The sequence below is a fragment of the Ascaphus truei genome, chromosome 6, assembly GCF_040206685.1.
Source record: "Ascaphus truei isolate aAscTru1 chromosome 6, aAscTru1.hap1, whole genome shotgun sequence".
In the NCBI taxonomy this organism is placed as follows: Eukaryota; Metazoa; Chordata; class Amphibia; order Anura; family Ascaphidae; genus Ascaphus; species Ascaphus truei.
The window spans coordinates 37,386,255-37,406,197 of NC_134488.1; the positions used below are offsets into that span (position 1 = coordinate 37,386,255).

Genomic DNA, 19,943 nt, shown 5'->3' on the forward strand with positions numbered 1-19,943 from the left:
AAAGACAGCATATCTTTGAAGCCGCGGCCAAAACACCCCGTAAAGCTGCATGTGTGGGGTGCCATCTCTAGGCATGGACCAGGATGCATTGTCATCTTTGAAGGTAAAATATATAAAATATAATGTAGCCTTATGCACTGTACTTTAGTAGTGTAGCCTCACTGTATGCACTGTACTGTACTATTGTGCAGTTTTTTGAGCACTTTACTTTTCTTGCTTTGGAATCATGAATAAAGCTTTCTTCCAAGACAACATTGTCCCTGAGATAGTGCAATACATCAAACACGAGTTCCCGGATGGGAACAATTTTTTTTGGTCACTCACTCAAGCAAGGAAGCAGTGGTGGGCGAAGTAAGATGCGCATGCGTAGTAATCACCTGCTGTCAAGCCCGAATGTGATTGAAACCAGACACACGTTCAAAGGAATGGTGTGGGAGAGATGTACGGCATTGTAGAGAAGATAAGTTGAAATACCCTGCAGAGAAGTTAATTATCCTGAGTGAGGGGAGAGCGCTGTTTATGCCGAAATGTGACACTGTTACAGTACTGTACATGCCTATGCGTTTCAACAATTTTCAAATGAGACATACTGTACAGCAGCACAGCACTGCAAATGCATGTATACTTTAAATATGCAAATTTACAATTACTGCGCATGCACACACAGACTGTGTACTGAGGTAGGTTGAACCGCGAAGGTATTAGACTTCAAAGTCAACAGCTCGCAAACGCCCCCCTGAGTTTTTACACGGCATTGCATTGCAGACAGCGAGAATAAAATGCTAATATCACGAGCGCTAAAATAACGCAATTCACTCCGTACAACCGAGATATCTGAGAGCCGCGGATTTAGCCAATTTAGACTCAGGGCGGCCACCACTGTATATTTAAAACCTAAATCAGCGTTTAAGGAGAGATTTGGAAATTTATCCGCCGAGAATCTTTTACTCCTAATGATATTCATTATAATTCCTGTATATTGTATACTGATAAAGCACTGTTTAAGATTTTGGGATAAATATCCCTGGTACCGTTGTTGATATAGCTGGATATTCACCTATAGATAGTATTATTGGTGATTTGAAGCTGTTACATTTCTATATATTGTCCTTGTCAGTAGTGAATCCTAATTGTAAATGCCTTACTTCAGAACACACCTTGTGAATATTATACTAATAACCGTGCTTATGGTGAACATAAATGAAATATCTGTCTGTTGTATACAGAAGAATGTGAACCTACTTGAGTAAATTGTGATACCTCCTAATAATACTACCAAGCACTTCTCAAATAACTTCAGATCGTGTGTACAGTATGTGTAATATGTGAGAAGCTGACTCACGATTACTGAAGTGTAAAGTATAGGGTATGTCTGAAAGGCAAAACTCATATGCTTACTAGCTAGTTGTTGCCTCCTGGGGCCCACATCTTATTTACAGCTTGCTAGTGTGTAACAAACTATGTTGCAAAGCAGTGCTATATCTAGGATAGAGCTATAAGTATAGCAAACTGAGACCTTGCGTCTCGGTCTCTCCATCGCGCTACTGACGTCACACATAGTGCGTCATGTAATACCCGACACGTGTTCCGTTCCTTACGGAACTTCTCACATACAGTATTACACATACACATGATCTGAAATCATTTAAGAGGTGCTTGGTAGTACTATAATTACTATATATAGGCTCGTGGGCATAAACAAGTTAATGTAGAAAAGACCTTAGAGAGGGTAAGTTCAGATAATCATAGGCAAAATAAATCAGAAGTACGTTTGTAAGCAAATTTGCCATAGCAAGTAGGTTTGTTAAGCAGAATATCAAGAGACATTGGAGAGTGCTGCAAACAGACATCTCTCTGGGTCCCATATGTAAAGAATATCCCAGGTTTGCCTACCAGAGAGGGGAAAACTTGAAGGACCTGTTAATTCATGCAGATATGAAGGAACACTATACAGTATCACATTTCTTGAATGACCCAAGTGTGTAATAGCCTGACGACAGGTAATGAATTTAGCCACCCAAGGACTGGTGGGAAATTGAAAATAAACAGTAGGATTACCTGTACAATTACACATGTTATTTATATTATAAAATGCCCGTGTGGTCTCATTTATCTTGGTAAGACCAGTAGAATGTTGAAGACCAGATTTATAGAACATAAGAGTAGAATTAACAATAAATCTGAGGATAGCACACTATTTACCCATTGTGAAGAATTTAAACATACAATATCTTCTTTGAGACTCATGGGCATTGAGCATGTTAAAAAAGCCAGTGATGGTCAGGATAGAGAAACTTTAGTACTTCAAAGGAAAACTTTCTGGACATATACACTTGATACAGTATATCCTAGGGGTCTTATGACTACATATCATATAACTGTTTTTATCTAGAATGCAAAATTATATATTATAGGCTAAAGCAGTAAAATTCTGGGCATTATTGAAAACCCTGCTCTCTTATTAGTTAAAATTCCGGGCATTATCCAATCAGTAATGCCTGGAATTTTAACAGCTTGCAAAGTGTAGTTTTCAATCTGTTTATTTCCAGCAAATCAGCTTTCACAACAGCTGAGACAGGGCAGGGGATTGGTCAGAATGAAGTAACAGCTCTGAGACAGGGCAGGGGATTGGTCAGAAAGTATCAGCCACGGGTTGACTCCTTCCCCTCCCGAGCTGACTGAAATTTTCTGAGCAGATTCAGTTGAATTTGGGGGGGGGGGGAGTCTGCACCGTTTAGTATGTGGCTGCATTTTTTATTGTGTGTGTGTGTGTTAGTAGCAGTGTTTATGGGTATAGCAGCAGCAGTGTGTGTGTTGAGTTGTGCAGTTGTATGTGTGTGTAGCAGCAGTTTTTGTGTGTTGTGTGTGTAAAGCTGATGTGTGTGTGTGTGTGTGTGTGTGTGTATAGTGCTCCAGTGTGTGTGTGTGTGTGTGTGTCAGCAGCAGTGTTTATGGGTGTAGCATGTGTGTGTAGCAGCAGAGTTTGTGTGTGTAGAGCTGCTGTGTTGTGTGTGTCTGCAGAGATGTTGTGTGTGTGTGAGTGTGTGTGTGTGTGTGTGTGTGTGTGTGTGTGTGTGTGTGTGTGTGTGTGTGTGTGTGTGTGTGTGTGTGTGTGTGTGTGTAGAGCTTCTGTGTTGTGTGTGTGTGTGTGTGTGTCAGTAGCAGTGTTTATGGGTATAACATCAGCAGTGTGTGTGTTGTGTTGTGCTGTTGTATGTGTGTGTAACAGCAGAGTTTGTGTGTCTCTGTGTGTGTGTGTGTCAGCAATTTGTGTGTGTGTAGATCTGCTGTGTTGTGTGTTTAGCTGCTGTGTGTGTAGAGGTGCTGTGTGTGTGTGTATGTGTGTATGTGTGTGTATGTGTGCTTTGTGTGTAGCAGCAGTTTGTGTGTGTGTAAATCTGCTGTGTTGTGTGTGTGTGTGTGTGTATACACAACCACAGAGGGGGCGGCAGTGTGTGGATATAGATCGATGCAGTGTAAGCGTATATACAGTGGCGATACAGTTTATTACACTGCGGCCAGATCCGCAAGCCGGGAGATTTCCCGGCTTGCTAGTGGCCGCCCCTCGGCGCGGTCACACGTCTTCGGGAGCCTGCGCCCCCTGCACGCGCGTCCAGGGCTCCCCGAGGGAGCCCTGGTGTCCCGGCGATCGCGGGACGGCGGCAGGGGGTTCCGGGGGACCCGGCGGACCCGGCAGCGGTAGGGAGAGCGCCCCGATCGGAGGGCACTCTTCCGCTGCTTCGGCGCGCGCCCGTCACCCTCAGGCGCGCGCCAGGCTACTGCTGCGGCCAAGAACGGGCAAATGCTCGAATAAACTTGGCCGCAGCAGTCGAGGTGGTTTCATGTATTCAACATTTTATTTTAATAAAAAAATCTATAAAACTATACAAAAGTGTCTATTATTTATGAAAAAAGCCTACATTTAGCCTATAACACACATCCTGTGAACAAATAAGGATATTAATTAAGTAATAATCCCCTCAGAACAGGGCATTACTGGCCAATAATGCCCTAGCTGGGTTAAAGTCCTTCAGCATCGCCTCGGGTCTTCAACTCTTCCAGCCAGGGCATTATTGGCCAGTAATGCCCTGTTCTTCGGGGATTATTACTTAATTAATATCCTTATTTGTTCACAGGATGTGTGGCTGCTGCTGCTGTAGTCTTTTCCAAAAAGTTTTTGTGCCTTACTAAATTTGGTAGATTATTGCATTACATAAATCTTAGCTAGTAATGAAACAAGAGACTGTTTCAGCATTCCATTTTGTTGATTTTAATATAAGCACTCACTGAATGAACACTCAGGTTCAAGGCATAACACATAGGGACATGCTCTCTGAATTCTGTCTATCTCAAACATTAAGACTTAAAGGAACAGTAATACAACAAGGATGCTGCTCGGATTCATCTGCAAAAGTATACATGACCAACAGTGGATGGCTGACACAGGTGCAGTGTGTCCATAATAGGGATTACTTGCAGATGATGACGCGGGACTTCGGATTGGACGAGAGGAACGTGATGACGTCACCAACGCTGGGACGCGAAAGTACCGATCTGTGGAACGAAGACGCCGACGGTGCATGCGCAGGATAGATGTCCTACCCGTCGCAAGCACAGATTTTGGCACAGATGACGTCACCCACTGACTTATGCGGAAGCATGGACATTCAGCATATGAGGGAGGAGAGACTTATGGGACAGCTGCTGGTGATTTTCACGTGATTTTAATTATCTTCCTTTGGGGGTATATATACTAGGTATTTCTTCATTGTTAACATGCCTGTCACTTGAAAAGACCTTCACGGTCGAAACGTTGTATGGCACAATACATTTTCCTATTCAGCAAATCAACAGTGCGTTGCATCTCCTTTATATCAGTTCAGATTTGGATTACCATGACAGGTACCCATTGAACCAGCAGCACCGGTAATATTAAATGTATTATTATTCTCTTGGTGTGCAGCATATCACTCTTGTTTAGCTATATAAATAAAGACATACAATACAATACAATACAACTCCCAATACACGGATGCTAATCCATTGGGCATTGGGTTAGCATCCCTGTATTGGGAGTTACCTTTAATATATAATTTTCATGTGTATTTTATCTGGTTTGTAATTATGTGTATTGTGCAGCACTGTGCTGCTTTAACCATTTATTGTCTTTTGTGGTCTGTGTGACCAGATATTAAATATTGATTTTTACGCTAATCCATGGTGCGCTTGTGTGCATTGTTTTTCTTTTTATTCTAGTAAACGTAATAAAATAAATGTCATTCATTTGTAAATATATTTAATGTATGAATGCCTTATGAATAACTGGTGAACATGCTATTATAAAATGTACAATTCTTGGTAAAGTATGTAACCTTGCATTCCCAAGGACATAGGGGCCTATGCAGTAAACGCTAAAATAGCGATTTTATCTCCAAATGCCAGAAAAAGTTAGCAGATTGGTGGGGAGAAGCAGCGATATGGGACTTAGAAAAAATGTAGGCCTTTTTCCTGCATAGGATTGTTGCCGGGGTCTCCAGAGCTTATACACATTAAAATCAGCATCGGTGACCCCCGGCATAAATCCGATGCAGGAAAAATGCATTTACAGCCCACTTTTTATCTTAACGGCTAATCGCTAAGGCAATGAAGGGATTAACCACCGTGCCAGGCTTATTGTGGGTAGCAGGAGTGGGTGAAGGGCTTATTTGGCCCTTAGTGGGTGTTTAGGCCTTGCGGGGGGGTTGCTGGTGGACTTAACCCCTTCATTACCTTAGCTGTTAATACCGCTACGGTAATGAAAAGGTTAACCCCACCCACCCCCCGCTACCCACCCCCCGCTACCCACCTGCAAGGCCTAAACACCCATCCTTGGGGCTAATACCCCCTTCACCCACCCCCACTATCCACAATAAAACAATATACACACAACAGCCCCACTACCCACCTCCTAGGCCCCAATAAACAAATCAATATTTAATTAACACAAATAAACACCCACCCCCTGTGCCCCCCTATAATGTAAAACCATTATTGATTTTTTAACATACAGGATTCAAACTCCAGGCCAACGGGTGTCCCTGGTGGGCCAGATGGGTGTCCGCAGGCCCCACAGTGCACCAGAGGAGGGTGCCCACAATTGTCTGGAGGCCTCCGGGTGGTCCCCACTAGGCGCCGTGGGCCTCCAGGTGGTCCCCGTGGGTCACCGTGGGCCCAAATGGGGTCCAAGGATGGAACCATGGGTGGTTGGGTGTCCCTGGGTCTTCCCCACACGTGTCTGAGGCCCTTGGGTTGTTCCCACGGGGTCTGGGGCCCTCAGGTGGTCCTTGTGGGTCCATGGGGCCCCCTGAGCTGTGGGGACCCCGGTTTGTCCTTGCAGGTGTCCCCTGTGGGTCTGCAGGTGGTACCCATGGGCCTCCGGGTGTCCTCAGTTGGTCTCTTAGGTCCCCACAGACCTAAGGTACCAACCCTGTATGTTAACAAATAACACATGGCCTACATTTCAATCAATGCCCCCCACAACCAAACACATACAGTACAGTAATTTTGCAAAATAACTATTATCCAGATATGGATAATAGATTATTTGCCCATTATTAAACACATTAGCCAACATAAATCAAGTAAATAAATAGAGTTCTATTTACCACGGAAATATGAAGGACATCCACACCTGCAAGGTCCCTGTCCTCCATTGTCAGAAAGCATACATACATAATAAATACAATCTAATGGTCCCTCATCCCTTAATCACCTTAGCGGCTAATAACCACTATATTCATTAAGTGGTTAACCCACCCTTCCCCGCTACCCACCCGGGAGGCCTAACCACCCTTCCCGGATCCACTATACCCCCCCTGTACCCATTGAGTAGTATAGTGGTACATCATACCCATATAATAATATTGATTGATTATAGAATAGTATTGATATGTACTCTAAAGTAGTACAGATTAATATATTATCAGTCAATGAGTAAAAATAAAAAATTCAAAAAACACATCCAATGTAAAAACCTGTAAAAAAAAATACATTTACAAACATGCAATATTTTACTTATCATTAGAAGCGCTGGCCCTCCGACTCCCAGGGAAACAGGAAGCACACGTACCTTGAAGGCCTCAAACAGCATCCAATGCCATCCGCCATGAAGATCCGGATCAGGTACCCAAATCTTCTTTCTTCTTTCTTTAATCAGCTTCTTCTATCTTCATCGTCACTATTTCTTGATCTTCTTAATCTTCTATCTTCTTATTGTAATCCAAAAAGCCCCATGATAGATCCGAACCGATGTTGTCTCGTCGTCTTCTTTGGCTCAAATGAGGCGTCACGGCCTTAAATAGGGCTTGTGACATCACATTTTTGCTTGAACTGGTTTAACAGCCATCTAAGGGCCAAATACCCCCTTCACCCACCCACGCTACCCACAATAAGCCTGGCACCGGAGGTTAACCCCTTCATTGCCATAGCGGTGAGCCACTAAGGTAATGAAGTTGCCTTTAAATGCATTTTTCCTGCATCGGATTCATGCCGGGGGTCTCCGGTGCTGGTATTAATGTCAGCTCCGGAGACCCCCGGCATCAATCAAATGCAGGAAAAAGGCCGGATTTTTTTCTAAGTGCTGTATAGCTGCCTTATCGACGCTTCTCCCCCTCCAATCTGCCAACTTTTGCTGGCGTTTGGATTTTGGGGGAAAATCGCTATTCTAGGCCGCGATAGGTGGCGATAGGCGGCGATCGCCTACTCGCGGCTACTAGAATTGCTCGTGTTATGAACATTCAGAAAAGAGTCGATAAGTGGCTTATCGCCGCTCAGTCGGCGATTTGACTTTGTTCAAAACTTTTTTCGGCGATACAGGCCGTTATCGCCCACTTATCGACGCTTACTGAATCGGGGTAGGAATTTTGGCCGATAAGTGGTCGATAAGTGACTTATGAACGCTTACTGCATAGGCCCCAATATCTTATAGATATTTCTGGGAAATAATCTTTATTTTCCTTTAAACGTGTTGTGTTAGCAATGGTTCTATTCTTATTGCAATACTGTAGTTGAATAAGGCTATTTTTTTTACAAATGCATTCTAGTTTGTGGACTTCGAAAACAATTGTGATTTATCGTCTATTACAAAGAAATACAAAAACAGATGATACCCGCTCTCCTTAATAGTAAACAGTAGTGAACGGCGCACGAGGGGATAACTAGTCAAAATCAAAAAACTGAATGATACATGGTCCAGATGGGCCAGTAATTATAAATTATAATTGTAATTATAAAAGTGCCCTCAATATCACTCAATGCGAAAAGATGGAAAATGAGCATAAATGCAAAAATAGGTATGAGAATTGACCCTAAGAACAGTACATGGTAGAATGGTATAAGTTTAAAAATCTTATAAATAATTAAAATATAGGGCTTTAAAATGTATCCTCAATACGACAAAGCGCCTACGCGAAACGGCCATCGGGATGCATGTCTGCCCTCACAGACACACCATTGCTGCTCTAGTACACTGACCAAAACTGCAAGGCTTTAATCACGGTCTCTGACAACTTGTGATGCATGTCTGCTCTCATAGACACACAATTGCTGCCTCAGCACACTGACCAAGAGTGCCAGGCTCTACTCACCCTGCACTGATGACTTTACCACCTGCACTAATAAGATTACAGCAACTCTACCCAGCTGCAATCAGGTACACTCTATATGAAGCAGTTGCCTGAGGTCTGTGTAATCTACGTTCTGTATGTTTAGAATAAACACTTGTTCCTAGAATGGGCTTTTATTTCATATTCTGCATACATACTGTATGGCTTAGGATGTACTGCGGACCTCATCCTAAGAAAACACAATGCTGAGGTTGAACTCTGAGGACGTATGGCTTTTCAAACAAACCTATTATGCAACTATTTGAATCCTTCAGAATGGGAAAAAGACAAGGACATTAGGTAATGTACTTGGAAATCATTTATTTATTTTTTATAATAAGCTCTAAGAAGTAAAACATTATATTCTTAGCAGGAACATTTCAGCTTGCAACAGAACATGGGACAAAAAAAAATCAAAGTACATTTCCCTGAACTAATCCCCATACCTTGAATGCACTTTGCACACATTTACTATTCCAATGAATATTTCAATGTATTTTATGCTATAAGCAAACACATGTCCTCACATATAGCTAATGATTTTGTCATTCAATAGCTATTGTGCATGGACAAAAAAAGAAAATTAAGAGGTATTTAATGATTAAATAGAGTTCAACATTTTGAAAGGTCCCATTGGATACTGCAAGTGATGAAACGTGTAATGGTAATGACATATTCTTACTTTTCTCTCCTATGTAAATATTAATCTTCCAGAATTAGATCATTAAACCTCCCTATCCTTGCGCGCTATAACATACACAACACTTTCATAATCTAACAAATCACAGCCCTTTCTGCTGGGGAGCACATCCATATTCTCAATGACGTACCCTGCATCCCTGAGAGCCTCTCTTAAAAACTTCTCATCAAAGGTCAGGATAAAGAACTTGTGCTCACCAAGCTTATAATATGTCATATTTAATACCTCAAAAATTAACAGATGACCCCCAATATTCAATAGTGATGCAATTTTTCTCAGGTTGATCTGGTAAGCTTCCTTGTCTTTGCTAATCTTGTGTAGGCACCAAAGGCTGAGGACACAGTCCACTTGTGGCAAGACGACAGGGCTTAGAGGATTGTCCTTAGTAAAATCCCATTTTACAACCTGTTTGATGGCTCTTCTTACTTTGTCTTCCTTTACCTGCCATTCCTCTCTGAAATTAAAAACAATATACTATTACTTTATCAGTGTCTTTATAGATATACATGTAAAAGTCAGGCAATTGACAATAGAGATGAGCTAAATATATTGCACAAAGTTATAAATTATAAAATTCAAATGGAAGCCCTCTCACATTTTCAGTGTAAGGAAATGTGGACCTTTATCTCATTACTAGCTGATGCATGTACTATTTGTATCAGCAGATCTCAGCAATACATGTCCCCCATTGTCCCTTTATATGGATCACCTTAACTCCCATAACTCCCATGACACGGACATTGCAGCTTTCTGTAGGAATAACCTGTGTTACTTTAGATCAAGAATGAAAGTGTAAATCATTGGAGTCACTCACAGACTGCTGGTTTTGCAGCAAGTTTAGCATTACGGGGTATATTCCAAGGTCTGCAAGATAGGGACAAAACCATTGTAAAACTGCCCAGATTATAAAAAAAAAAATCCCATTGATAACTGTAATGCAATTATTTTATCCACCTCTCGCAATCTAGAGACTTTGATAAATTACCCTTTTTTACTCTGGTCCTAGATGTGCTACCACAAATTACTAACTATAACTGTTAACCACAGTGGAAACTGCCTAAATTACCATATACACTGGCGACACACTTTATTCGAGCACGGCTAGTCCCACGAATTCGGGTATACCCGGGTGTATTGAGGTTTGTGACTGTTTTCTGCCCGAGTGCGTTGAGGTATTTTCCAGGCAGGGATTGAAGCATTTTATTCCCGCTGGCTGCAATACTGCACAGTATATATATATATATACTGCATTACAATTCATGAATTTATGCCATCTGGTAGACACGCGAAGCATTGCAGCCTATTAAATCCTAATCATTATCATTTAACAGATCAGCTGCCCGTCAGCCAGGCATGAACCCAGGCTGGGAAGGCAAACGCAACGGGGCTTGTCAGAGGTGAGGAGCGGCGCATTCCAGGTATCTGCCAGGTACATACTGGGTATTTGCTCGAATAAAGTGTGTCGGTGCAGTAATGTCGTTTTTAATCTCAAAGACCAATCTAAAATGCAGAGAAACCCAGAGATTTCCTTTTGCTTTTCAATTTAATTCCTTGGTTAATGCTATAGAGAGAGAGACATAAGTATCCGTCCCCTCCTCCTCCTCCCTCTTACCATGTACCCCAAAACTGGAACAATCTACCAGAGACTCTCACAGCCGCCACCAGACTAATTTCTTTCAAAACTAAAGCTGTCTCACATTTTAATCTAGTCTGTAACTTTTACATATGCCTATATTATATATTATCTTTGACTGTGCATGCAATGTCTTGATATAATGTATATAATGTATACCCTGTTCACTTATGTAACTATGTAACTATGTTTTTGTAACCATGTATTATTTGTCATCAAAACTCTATGCCCAGGACATACATGAAAACGAGAGGTAACTATCAATGTACTACTTCCTGGTTAAACATTTTATAAATAAATAAATAAACATATAATAGGTTGAATTTATAGGAAGATAAAAGCGACTTTCCTGTGCTCACATTTCTATACCGTCTGAAAATACATTGGTGTTCATCGTGACTTACAATGTGTGTTATATACTGTGCATACAGTATGTATACATAACTGCTGAATGGCACCGGTTCTTTGCTCAGTGCTTTACATACTGAGTATACAGACATTGGACTTTAAATAATTATAACACAATACAAAGATAAAAGCACTAGGAATAAAATATAAACATTGGGACAGAATAATCTCTACCTGAAGAGATAATAATGTAAATGAAGGTAATAAATCTTAATTAGGTTAATGGGAAATGACAAAGAGAAAGGATCTTATTTGTAGCGATGGCAAATTTTTTTTGTTGATTATGGATCCGCCTGATCGGCAGGTTCCTTTGGTCTGCGGATTTTCGTGAATCAGTCTCAAAAAGAGCGAGTCATCTTTTCTGGAATCTGTTATCACTCAAAATTCACATGGCGGATTCCACAATCCGTTGGTGGATTTTTAAGAATCCAATCCATGGATTCAGTAATCTGTGGATTCAGTAAACTGGGACAATCCATCGATGGATTTTACGCCGCGGAACAGATTTCGAATGGAAAACTCTGGTAATTCTAGGCAATGAATTTTGACAGTTTCTCCCATCCCTAGTTATTTGTAATGCACAGTTTAGAACTTTTCTTAGCTGATGTTCGAACTGTTGACAAGATGGGACATGAAGATGGGGAGAGACATTCCCTGGCTCATACAGGTATTATTTGTCTTGTGCTAATGTACTTGGAAATATTTTACCTGTTGCCTTCTAATTTACAAAGAGCCTTTGCTGCATATGACCAATTAGCAGCTCCTGGATCCTTTTTAAGCCATTTCTCAAATTCCTGGATGTTGGGATCAGTAAATTCCACCACAATAATCTCTTTGAAGATATCACTGGCTGATAAGAGCTGGTAAACTGATGCGCCAGAGGAGATATCAATCATTATGTCTCCTCTCACCCGCCCTGCTCCAACAGTTAGAAAGAATAAAATACACTTTCATCATAGTCAACAAGCTTTTTTAGTATTTAAATAATAATAACATTTGGTACTATCCCAATACATCTAAAAATAAAATTTCAATGCAACAGGTGTATGGTGTCATTCAACAGGAAGTGGAATTTCAGAGCAGGTGGCAGAGCTCATTTTTTCTAATCTTGTGAGCCAAGCCTGAAACTTTGGAGAGAGGCATTTGCCTGCCCCGGGGGAGTTGTTGCAAGGTGCAGCAGGTGCGGGTTAAGGTGTCTGTTTTGTCTCTGGAAAGGACCAAATTGAACAGCAGCAAGAGACAAGGTATTGTTGCACTGTGTTCAATTTTATTAATGGAGATTACAGATTCAGAGAGTGCTGTCCACAATATTTCTGTCTATAGCTGTGTACTTTGCCCAACAAGCATGAACTATAGACTTTTGGAATTAAAAGTAAAAAAATAGTACACAAACATTTAAAAAAAATGTTTTAAAGGTTGTGGCATTGTACACCAAGTCATTGAAATGCTCAATGCCGGCCTTTGTCTTTTTCCTCTCTGCGCATGTGCAGGTATGGAACATTGGCTAATTACTGCACTATTGCATTTCATTATAAAACGCGTCTTTATACACTCTTGGTATTTAACTATGTAATGTGAAGATCGGGTCAGAGGAAATTCGCACATGGAGAGTTAATTGGTTTGACTTGTAATTATTAGTTGAATAATAAAATAAATATTTTTCTACATATAAAAATATAGCTCATTCTCTACAAATGTCAAGAATAAATATACAAACCTGAAGAGAGCGTTTCATGCAATTGTTTTAAAGGGTAATCCACGATTTCATCTATTAAGGAAAAAGTTTTACCACACACGTATGTATCTACAAAAGCTTTTGGATCAAATTCGTCATCATGATAATGTTTGAGGAGACTGGAATCCATTGCAAGTCTTTGGTGCAATCTTTCTGAAGCCTGTGAGTGATGGTTGATACGTCTTTAACTTCCTTTTAAGTCCGTTTAACAATGACATATGATATGAACTCCCACAAGTCACAAGAACAGATAATAACATTGGATCACACAGAACTTTATTTGAACACAAGAATTCTTATTTCACATATTGACACTTCTAATATTTGTTGTCTTTTTCCCACTGAGAAATCACATGTCATCATATTCCCAGGGCTGTCTTATAATGTTTTATACTGAAAATGACTTAAAATAAAAAGAAACAGCATTTATCAGTGTCAGTAAATGTTAATTAAAACCTTCCTTAGGTGCAGTGTGTTTTATACACTACCTCCTGGACAGATATTAACCCCCAGGTGTGTTATTAAATCATGCAGATGGTACATCATGGGATGAAGCTTCTCAGCGCTGTTAATATCAGGAACACATAGAAGTACATTAAATGTCTGTCACAAGTTACACAATCCCACCATCATACTCTGTGCATTTCTTACCCACCTGAATCATCATTCAGGTCTCACATTGTACATAATACATTACACATAGTAGAGGAGTGGAACCAGTCCAAATATTGAGGCAACTAAATCCACAGCATAATAGTCACAACAGTGGGCAATGTTCTAAATAGTCTGAATATGAAAAGAAAGTAAAAAGCTCCTACATCATTTCTAAAAGAGCTGGAAAAAAAAGAGCGGTTCAAACTTCCATATATTGCTTGTCAGGGTTGTAAGGCCTATCTTTTTACATGCAGCAAACTTCTATAGGAAGGAGCGCGGTATTATGTACAGATCAGCCCCTGACGAAGCCGTAAAGGAGAGACGCGTAGGGCGTAGTTATTTCAGTGTTTCACGAGTGTTCAGGAGTGGACAGGAGGTACATTTTTATCCTGTGAGGACTACCGGCACCCGTATCGGTGACGCCATAAGTGGGAGCGCGGGGCTCACGCGAGACGGAGGAGCTCAGGAGGCGGAGAGAAGCAGATACTGGGGAGTAGCAGCAACTAAAAGTGTCGTGAGAGACTACAACGGAGCATATTGCAAGGGCATCTAGGCCCCACGAGTACCGTGAGTACTGGGAGTATTACGAGGAGTACCTGGGATCTAATGATACGAACTGTGCTATTATAACAAAAGACACTTTACACCAGGAGAACAATAGATGTGTATAGGGATACTATTACAGGAATAGTGACTGCTAGAAGCCCAGCTGAGAACCGGTAGACCCTATGAGTGTGATATACTCTGATATTCTCAACTGTTTTTAAAGAGCTCACAAAGTGTGAGTTTTTTACCTATTGTGATTTATTAAGTTTTTTATCATTAAAACTGTGTTACACTATTCTGTGTGTTCTTTACCTTGAGATGGAAACTTGGCAGTGAAGAATCGTTGTAGAAAGATCCGAGGATACAGATCCAGGAAACGCTCCCAGAATTTCTACATAGTTCCAGATCCCAGGGTGGATAAACGGCCTGAATTATATGAAACGCTGTGAGTGCATATCTTACCAATTAAAGTGCTCAATTTTCAGACACACTATCCTATGTTGTTTCTCTCTCTTGTCTCCCCATGCGCCTAGGTCATTCTTCTGGTCTGTGAGCTACAGGGGGGAGGAGGGGGAAGGGGGATCGGTGGTATTGGCAGTACAGGCTGCTGCTTATTCTTCTGTAATCTTTGCATGTGAGCTACGGGAGGGGAGGGGGGAGAGGCTGCTTCTGCTTTTTCTGCTTCTTCTGTAAAGGTGTGTGTGTGTTTGACAGTGTGACAGTTTGACAGTGTGTGTGTGTGTGTGTGTGACTGTGTGTGTTTGACAGTGTGACAATGTGAGTGTGTGTGTGGGTGTGTGTGTGTGTGACGTGTGTGTGTGTGTGACGTGTGTGAGAGGGAGATAGAGAGTGTGTGGGGAGGAGAGAGGGAAAGGAGAGAGGGAGAGGAGGGTGAAGGGGGACAGAAAAGAGAAGGAAGGAGAGGAGAGAGGAGGAGGGGGAGAGGAGGAGGGGGAGAGGACAGAGAAGGAGGGGGAGAGGAGAGAGAAGAAGGGAGAGAGGAGGAGGGAGACTGGGAGAGGAGAGGATGGAGAGAGACATTGGTTCATAGGGTTGATGTGAGATGTGGGGGGAGGGGTGTGATGTGAGACGGGGGGGGTGATGTTTAAAACAAAATCATTACAAAATATATACACATTCTTTATTCAAAAGTATGTGTTAGTTATTATTTATTACCCCTACTGCTTTACACATCAATTTTGTGATTTACCCCTGTCGAACACGTGTCATCCAGATAGGGGTTCCCCAAAATTTTACAAAATACTTAAAGGGTTCCTTCAAACAAGAAATGTTGGGAATCACTAGTGTGTGTGATGTGAAATGTGCGGGGGAGATGTGCCAGCAGGGGGGGGGAGAAGAGGGGGAGATGTGCCAGATAGCGGGGGAGATGTAACCACCAGTGAGGGGAGATGTACCAACAGTGGGGGTGGGGAGATGTGCCGGCAGTGAGGGGACATACCACAGCAGCGTGGGGAGATGTATCGGCAGCGGGGAGGGGGGTGGGACATGTTCCGGCAGTGGTGGGAGACACACACAGAAGGGCACACACACACACATATACACACAGACAGACACACACACACAGAGACAAATCTCACCCGCACTACATCCAGCAGTGGGGGAGGGGGGGCCCTGGGAAATGTGCCGGCAGCAGGAAGGGGGGGGGGGCTGCGGGAACATGTATTCAATATTACATTCCCCGGGCGAAGCCGCGTACAACAGCTAGTATATATAAATATATATAGAACCTTTGTTGAAGACAAATGAGATACTGCTGTTGATTACAAATGGTGGCTCAACAATCTGTGCAGGAGGCATGCCAGCAGCTAGGCTTCTGCCCAGCGGCAACAAGAGGCCTGACCAGTGCCGGCTGGGGTCCCCCGCAGCACAGTGAGGAAGAGAGGCAGCAGCTGGGGAGCGACATCCTGTGAACAGAGGAGAAGCCGCATGTAGGTGCCGATTGCCGACCCCTGGACTGAGGGAACAAGTCCCTTGCCAAGAACCCGCAGCCTAACTGAAACACTGATACTTTTGATTAAAATGTAATGAAACCAGATTTGCTATATTTTGATGATGGCACTATTTATTTATTTTATTTATAAAAATGTTTTACCAGGAAGTAATACATTGAGAGATACCTCTCATTTTCAAGTATGTCCTGGGCACAGAGTTATAAAAATACATGGTTACATTAAAAGAACAGGGTTATACTGTCAATTCACAGACATTTCATGGACAGATAGAGTTGGAAAATTGGGTACAGGGGCTAAAAGGATTGTGAGTTTCAGATTGAAATAGAGAAGCTTTAACATCAGTGAACGGCAGCAAATGGTTTAAAACCTTTGGCTGCCCTTAGGCTGCGCCAAAGGCTGTCTGCCTTTGGGGCAACGCAGATGTACTGCTGCGGCCAAGTTTATTCGAGCATTTGCCCGTTCTTGGCCGCAGCAGTATCCTGGCGCGCGCCGGAGGGTGACGGGCGCGCGCCGAAGCAGCGGAAGAGCGCCCTCCGATCGGGGCGCTCTCCCTACCGCTGCCGGGTCTGCCGGGTCCCCCGGAACCCCCTGCCGCCGTCCCGCGATCGCGGGACACCAGGGCTCCCTCGGGGAGCCCTGGACGCGCGTGCAGGGGGCGCCGAGGGGCGGCCACTAGCAAGCCGGGAAATCTCCCGGCTTGCGGATCTGGACGCAGAGTGATAAAGTGTGTCGGTAGTGTACACTGGGGTGGTTGAGATTCAATGCTGCTGCAGTGCTGATACTCATGTTGTGGTGTTGGAGGTAAGGAAAATAATTATGATAGCACTTGCATACTGAGCAACTGGATAGTTTTGTGCATGAACCAATAATCTTCAAATCTAATAGAAGTTTGCCAATTAATACACGAAATACTGTACATTTGAGAACTAAGGCTCTTCATTGCAAAATATGAGCATACAGCTTAAAATCTAGAGTACCAGTTTAATGCATTCTAGTAAACGTAATAAAAAAAATGTCATAAATTTGTAAATATATTTATTGTATGAATGCCTTATGAATAACTGTTAAACATGTACAATTCTTGGTAAAGTATGTAACCTTGCATTCCTACGGACATAGTGCTGATAGATGAATGCAGACAAAATAGTTTCCACAAAACCAAAAGAAAATATAGCGATACTAGTAAATGTATGCAAATAGTGTTAGAGAATATGATTGGCCAGCGACAGAGAAGCCCAATGCTACAGTACATCCAACATGACAAAAATACACTGTAAATTACTTTTATATTCTCTTGAAAAGGGGTAATATTGTTTAACCCTTTGGCCAAAGCGTTGTAAGCCTGCGAGCCACGACAAGGCAGACACCCGTTTGCAAGCCCCAACACAACCAGATAAAATACTAATATACCTCTATTAGGATTACAATTCTCATGTACCTCTATTAAGAGGGAGAAAGACCACATTGGATCTGTATCCAGTAGAATACCTGCAAACTAGGGAAGTGGGGAGGGGCGGGCTTAAAACCTGGGAAGGAGGAGCCACTAACCTCCAACAGCTGAGACAGCTGAAAATAAATTAACAAACACACAAAACCCCTGCAAGCTCTTTTTGGGAACCCCTGTGCCCCCACTTATGTATATAAGTGTCAAAAAGGAGAACTATTGAGCATGGCAAATGTATACAACAAGTGACAGAGAAGCCCAATGCTACATCCAATACGACAAAAATGAATATGATTGGCGCCTAAAGTGCCTAGAGTGGCACTGGGTGCTACCTACTGTATGTACTGAATTGAAATGTATTATCAAAAATACAAATAAGGATATATTACCAATCAATCTCTAACAAGAAGCACATGTAATGGCGCACACAGTGGCTATTTAAAACTTAACATTTAATTTTCCTACAATTAATATAAGTCTACAGTATACGTGCAAATAAAGTTGTCATATTTATTGTGTGTATTGTATTTTTAAAATCTGAATATACCAGGGGTTGCTGTTATTAACTCTGCAATATTAGAACACAACTGAACTTCAATTGTGATTGTCATGTGATGAAGTTTATACTGTATATAAAAAAACACACGACAAGCTGGTGCAGTGTGTACATTGTAGCCTATTTACATTATGGCAACCATGTTGTGTTTGTGACAATTATGTCGTTTCATCTGGGTGACTAAATAGCATACAAATATGTACTTCTATTCAACCTACAAGCTATTAAATCATACAGCCAGTTTTTGTGTTATTTTATGCAATTAGTTGTAACATACACTGGCGACACACTTTATTCGAGCTCGGCTAGTCCCACGAATTTGGGTATACCCGGGTGTATTGAGGTTTGTGACTGTTTTCTGCCCGAGTGCATTGAGTTATTTTCCAGGCAGGGATTGAAGCATTTTATTCCCGCTGGCTGCAATACTGCACAGTATATATATATATATATATATATATATATATATATATATATATATATATATATATACTGCATTACAATTCATGAATTTATGCCATCTGGTAGACACACGAAGCATTGCAGCCTATTAAATCTTAATCATTATCATTTAACAGATCAGCCGCCCATCAGCCAGGCATGAACCCAGGCTGGGAAGGCAAATGCAACGGGGCTTGTCAGAGGTGAGGAGCGGCGCATTTCAGGTATCTGCCAGGTACATACTGGGTATTTGCTCGAATAAAGTGTGTCGCAGCAGTAAGGGGGTCAGTTGCACAGAATTAACACAACATGCCACTCGTGTGTGAGAGAGTGTGTGGTGTGTGTGTGTGTGTGTGTGTGTGTGTGTGTGTGTGTGTGTGTGTGTGTGTGTGTGTGTGTGAGAGAGTGTGTGTGTGAGAGTGTGTGTGTGTGTGTGTGTGTGTGTGAGAGAGAGCGAGAGTCTGCGTGTCTGAGAGAGCGAGAGTCTGCGCGAGCGTGTCTGAGAGAGCGAGAGTCTGAGTGAGCGTGTCTGAGAGAGCGAGAGTCTGCGTGAGCGTGTCTGTGTGAGCGTGTCTGAGAGAGTGAGAGTCTGTGTGAGAGACATACCAACTGCGCTCTCCAACTGTTATGTATGTATATACAACTTTGTTTTCACTTTGGCCGCCATGGAAAAATCCTGATCACCTTAGGGAGCCTTGAAAAAATCCTGATCGCCTTAGGGAGCCTTGAACTGAAAAAGTTTGGGAACCACTGATTTAAGGTGTTAAATTGTCCCTGAATGTTAGTGATGTGTGTGTGTGATCGGCTGTTGTTCTGATCTTTCTTTCGAATTGGAGCTTACGTGGATTGGAGAGACACCACCAAGGGATGCAGAAGTTCATTGGTGTTTTTGCCTGGCCATGAGGAACGGGGAACGGTGAACGTGAGTGAGTACTCTTGCTTACTCCACACCGGATACACTAACTGGACATGGGTTAATAGTGTGAGCTGTAGCTGACTTGCCGAGGAGATCATCACCTTCATCTCAAGGCTACTTTGGTCAGGTAATTGAGGGGAATGAGAACGGGGCCTGTAGCTAGGAGAGGTATGCATCTGGCCTAGGTCCTCCACTTGTCTGCGGATGCGTCCATGCGCCACCTCTCCCCCCACTGTCACTGACGGCAACACACTGAGATTCCCCTCTTCCTCTAATGGACATCTCAGAAATGCCCCCC

The 19,943-nt window shown here is 42.3% G+C and overlaps 1 protein-coding gene across 2 annotated transcripts; it reads right to left on the reverse strand.

The window, feature by feature from the left end:
• Positions 1-9,085: 9,085 nt before the first annotated feature.
• LOC142496429 (nicotinamide N-methyltransferase-like) lies at positions 9,086-14,958 on the reverse strand. 2 transcript variants are annotated; one of them, XM_075603126.1, is made up of 2 exons: positions 12,092-12,387; positions 9,086-9,796 (listed from the first exon to the last, which is right to left on the reverse strand). In XM_075603126.1, the coding sequence occupies exons 1-2, from the start codon at positions 12,277-12,279 to the stop codon at positions 9,367-9,369; spliced, it is 618 nt and encodes a 205-aa protein (XP_075459241.1). In that variant the 5' UTR covers positions 12,280-12,387; the 3' UTR covers positions 9,086-9,366. The 2 variants fall into 2 exon arrangements, 1 of the variants encoding a protein (XP_075459241.1); XR_012801984.1 differs by lacking the exon at positions 12,092-12,387 and adding an exon at positions 14,631-14,958 and having other exon boundaries at positions 9,699-9,796.
• Positions 14,959-19,943: the final 4,985 nt, after the last annotated feature.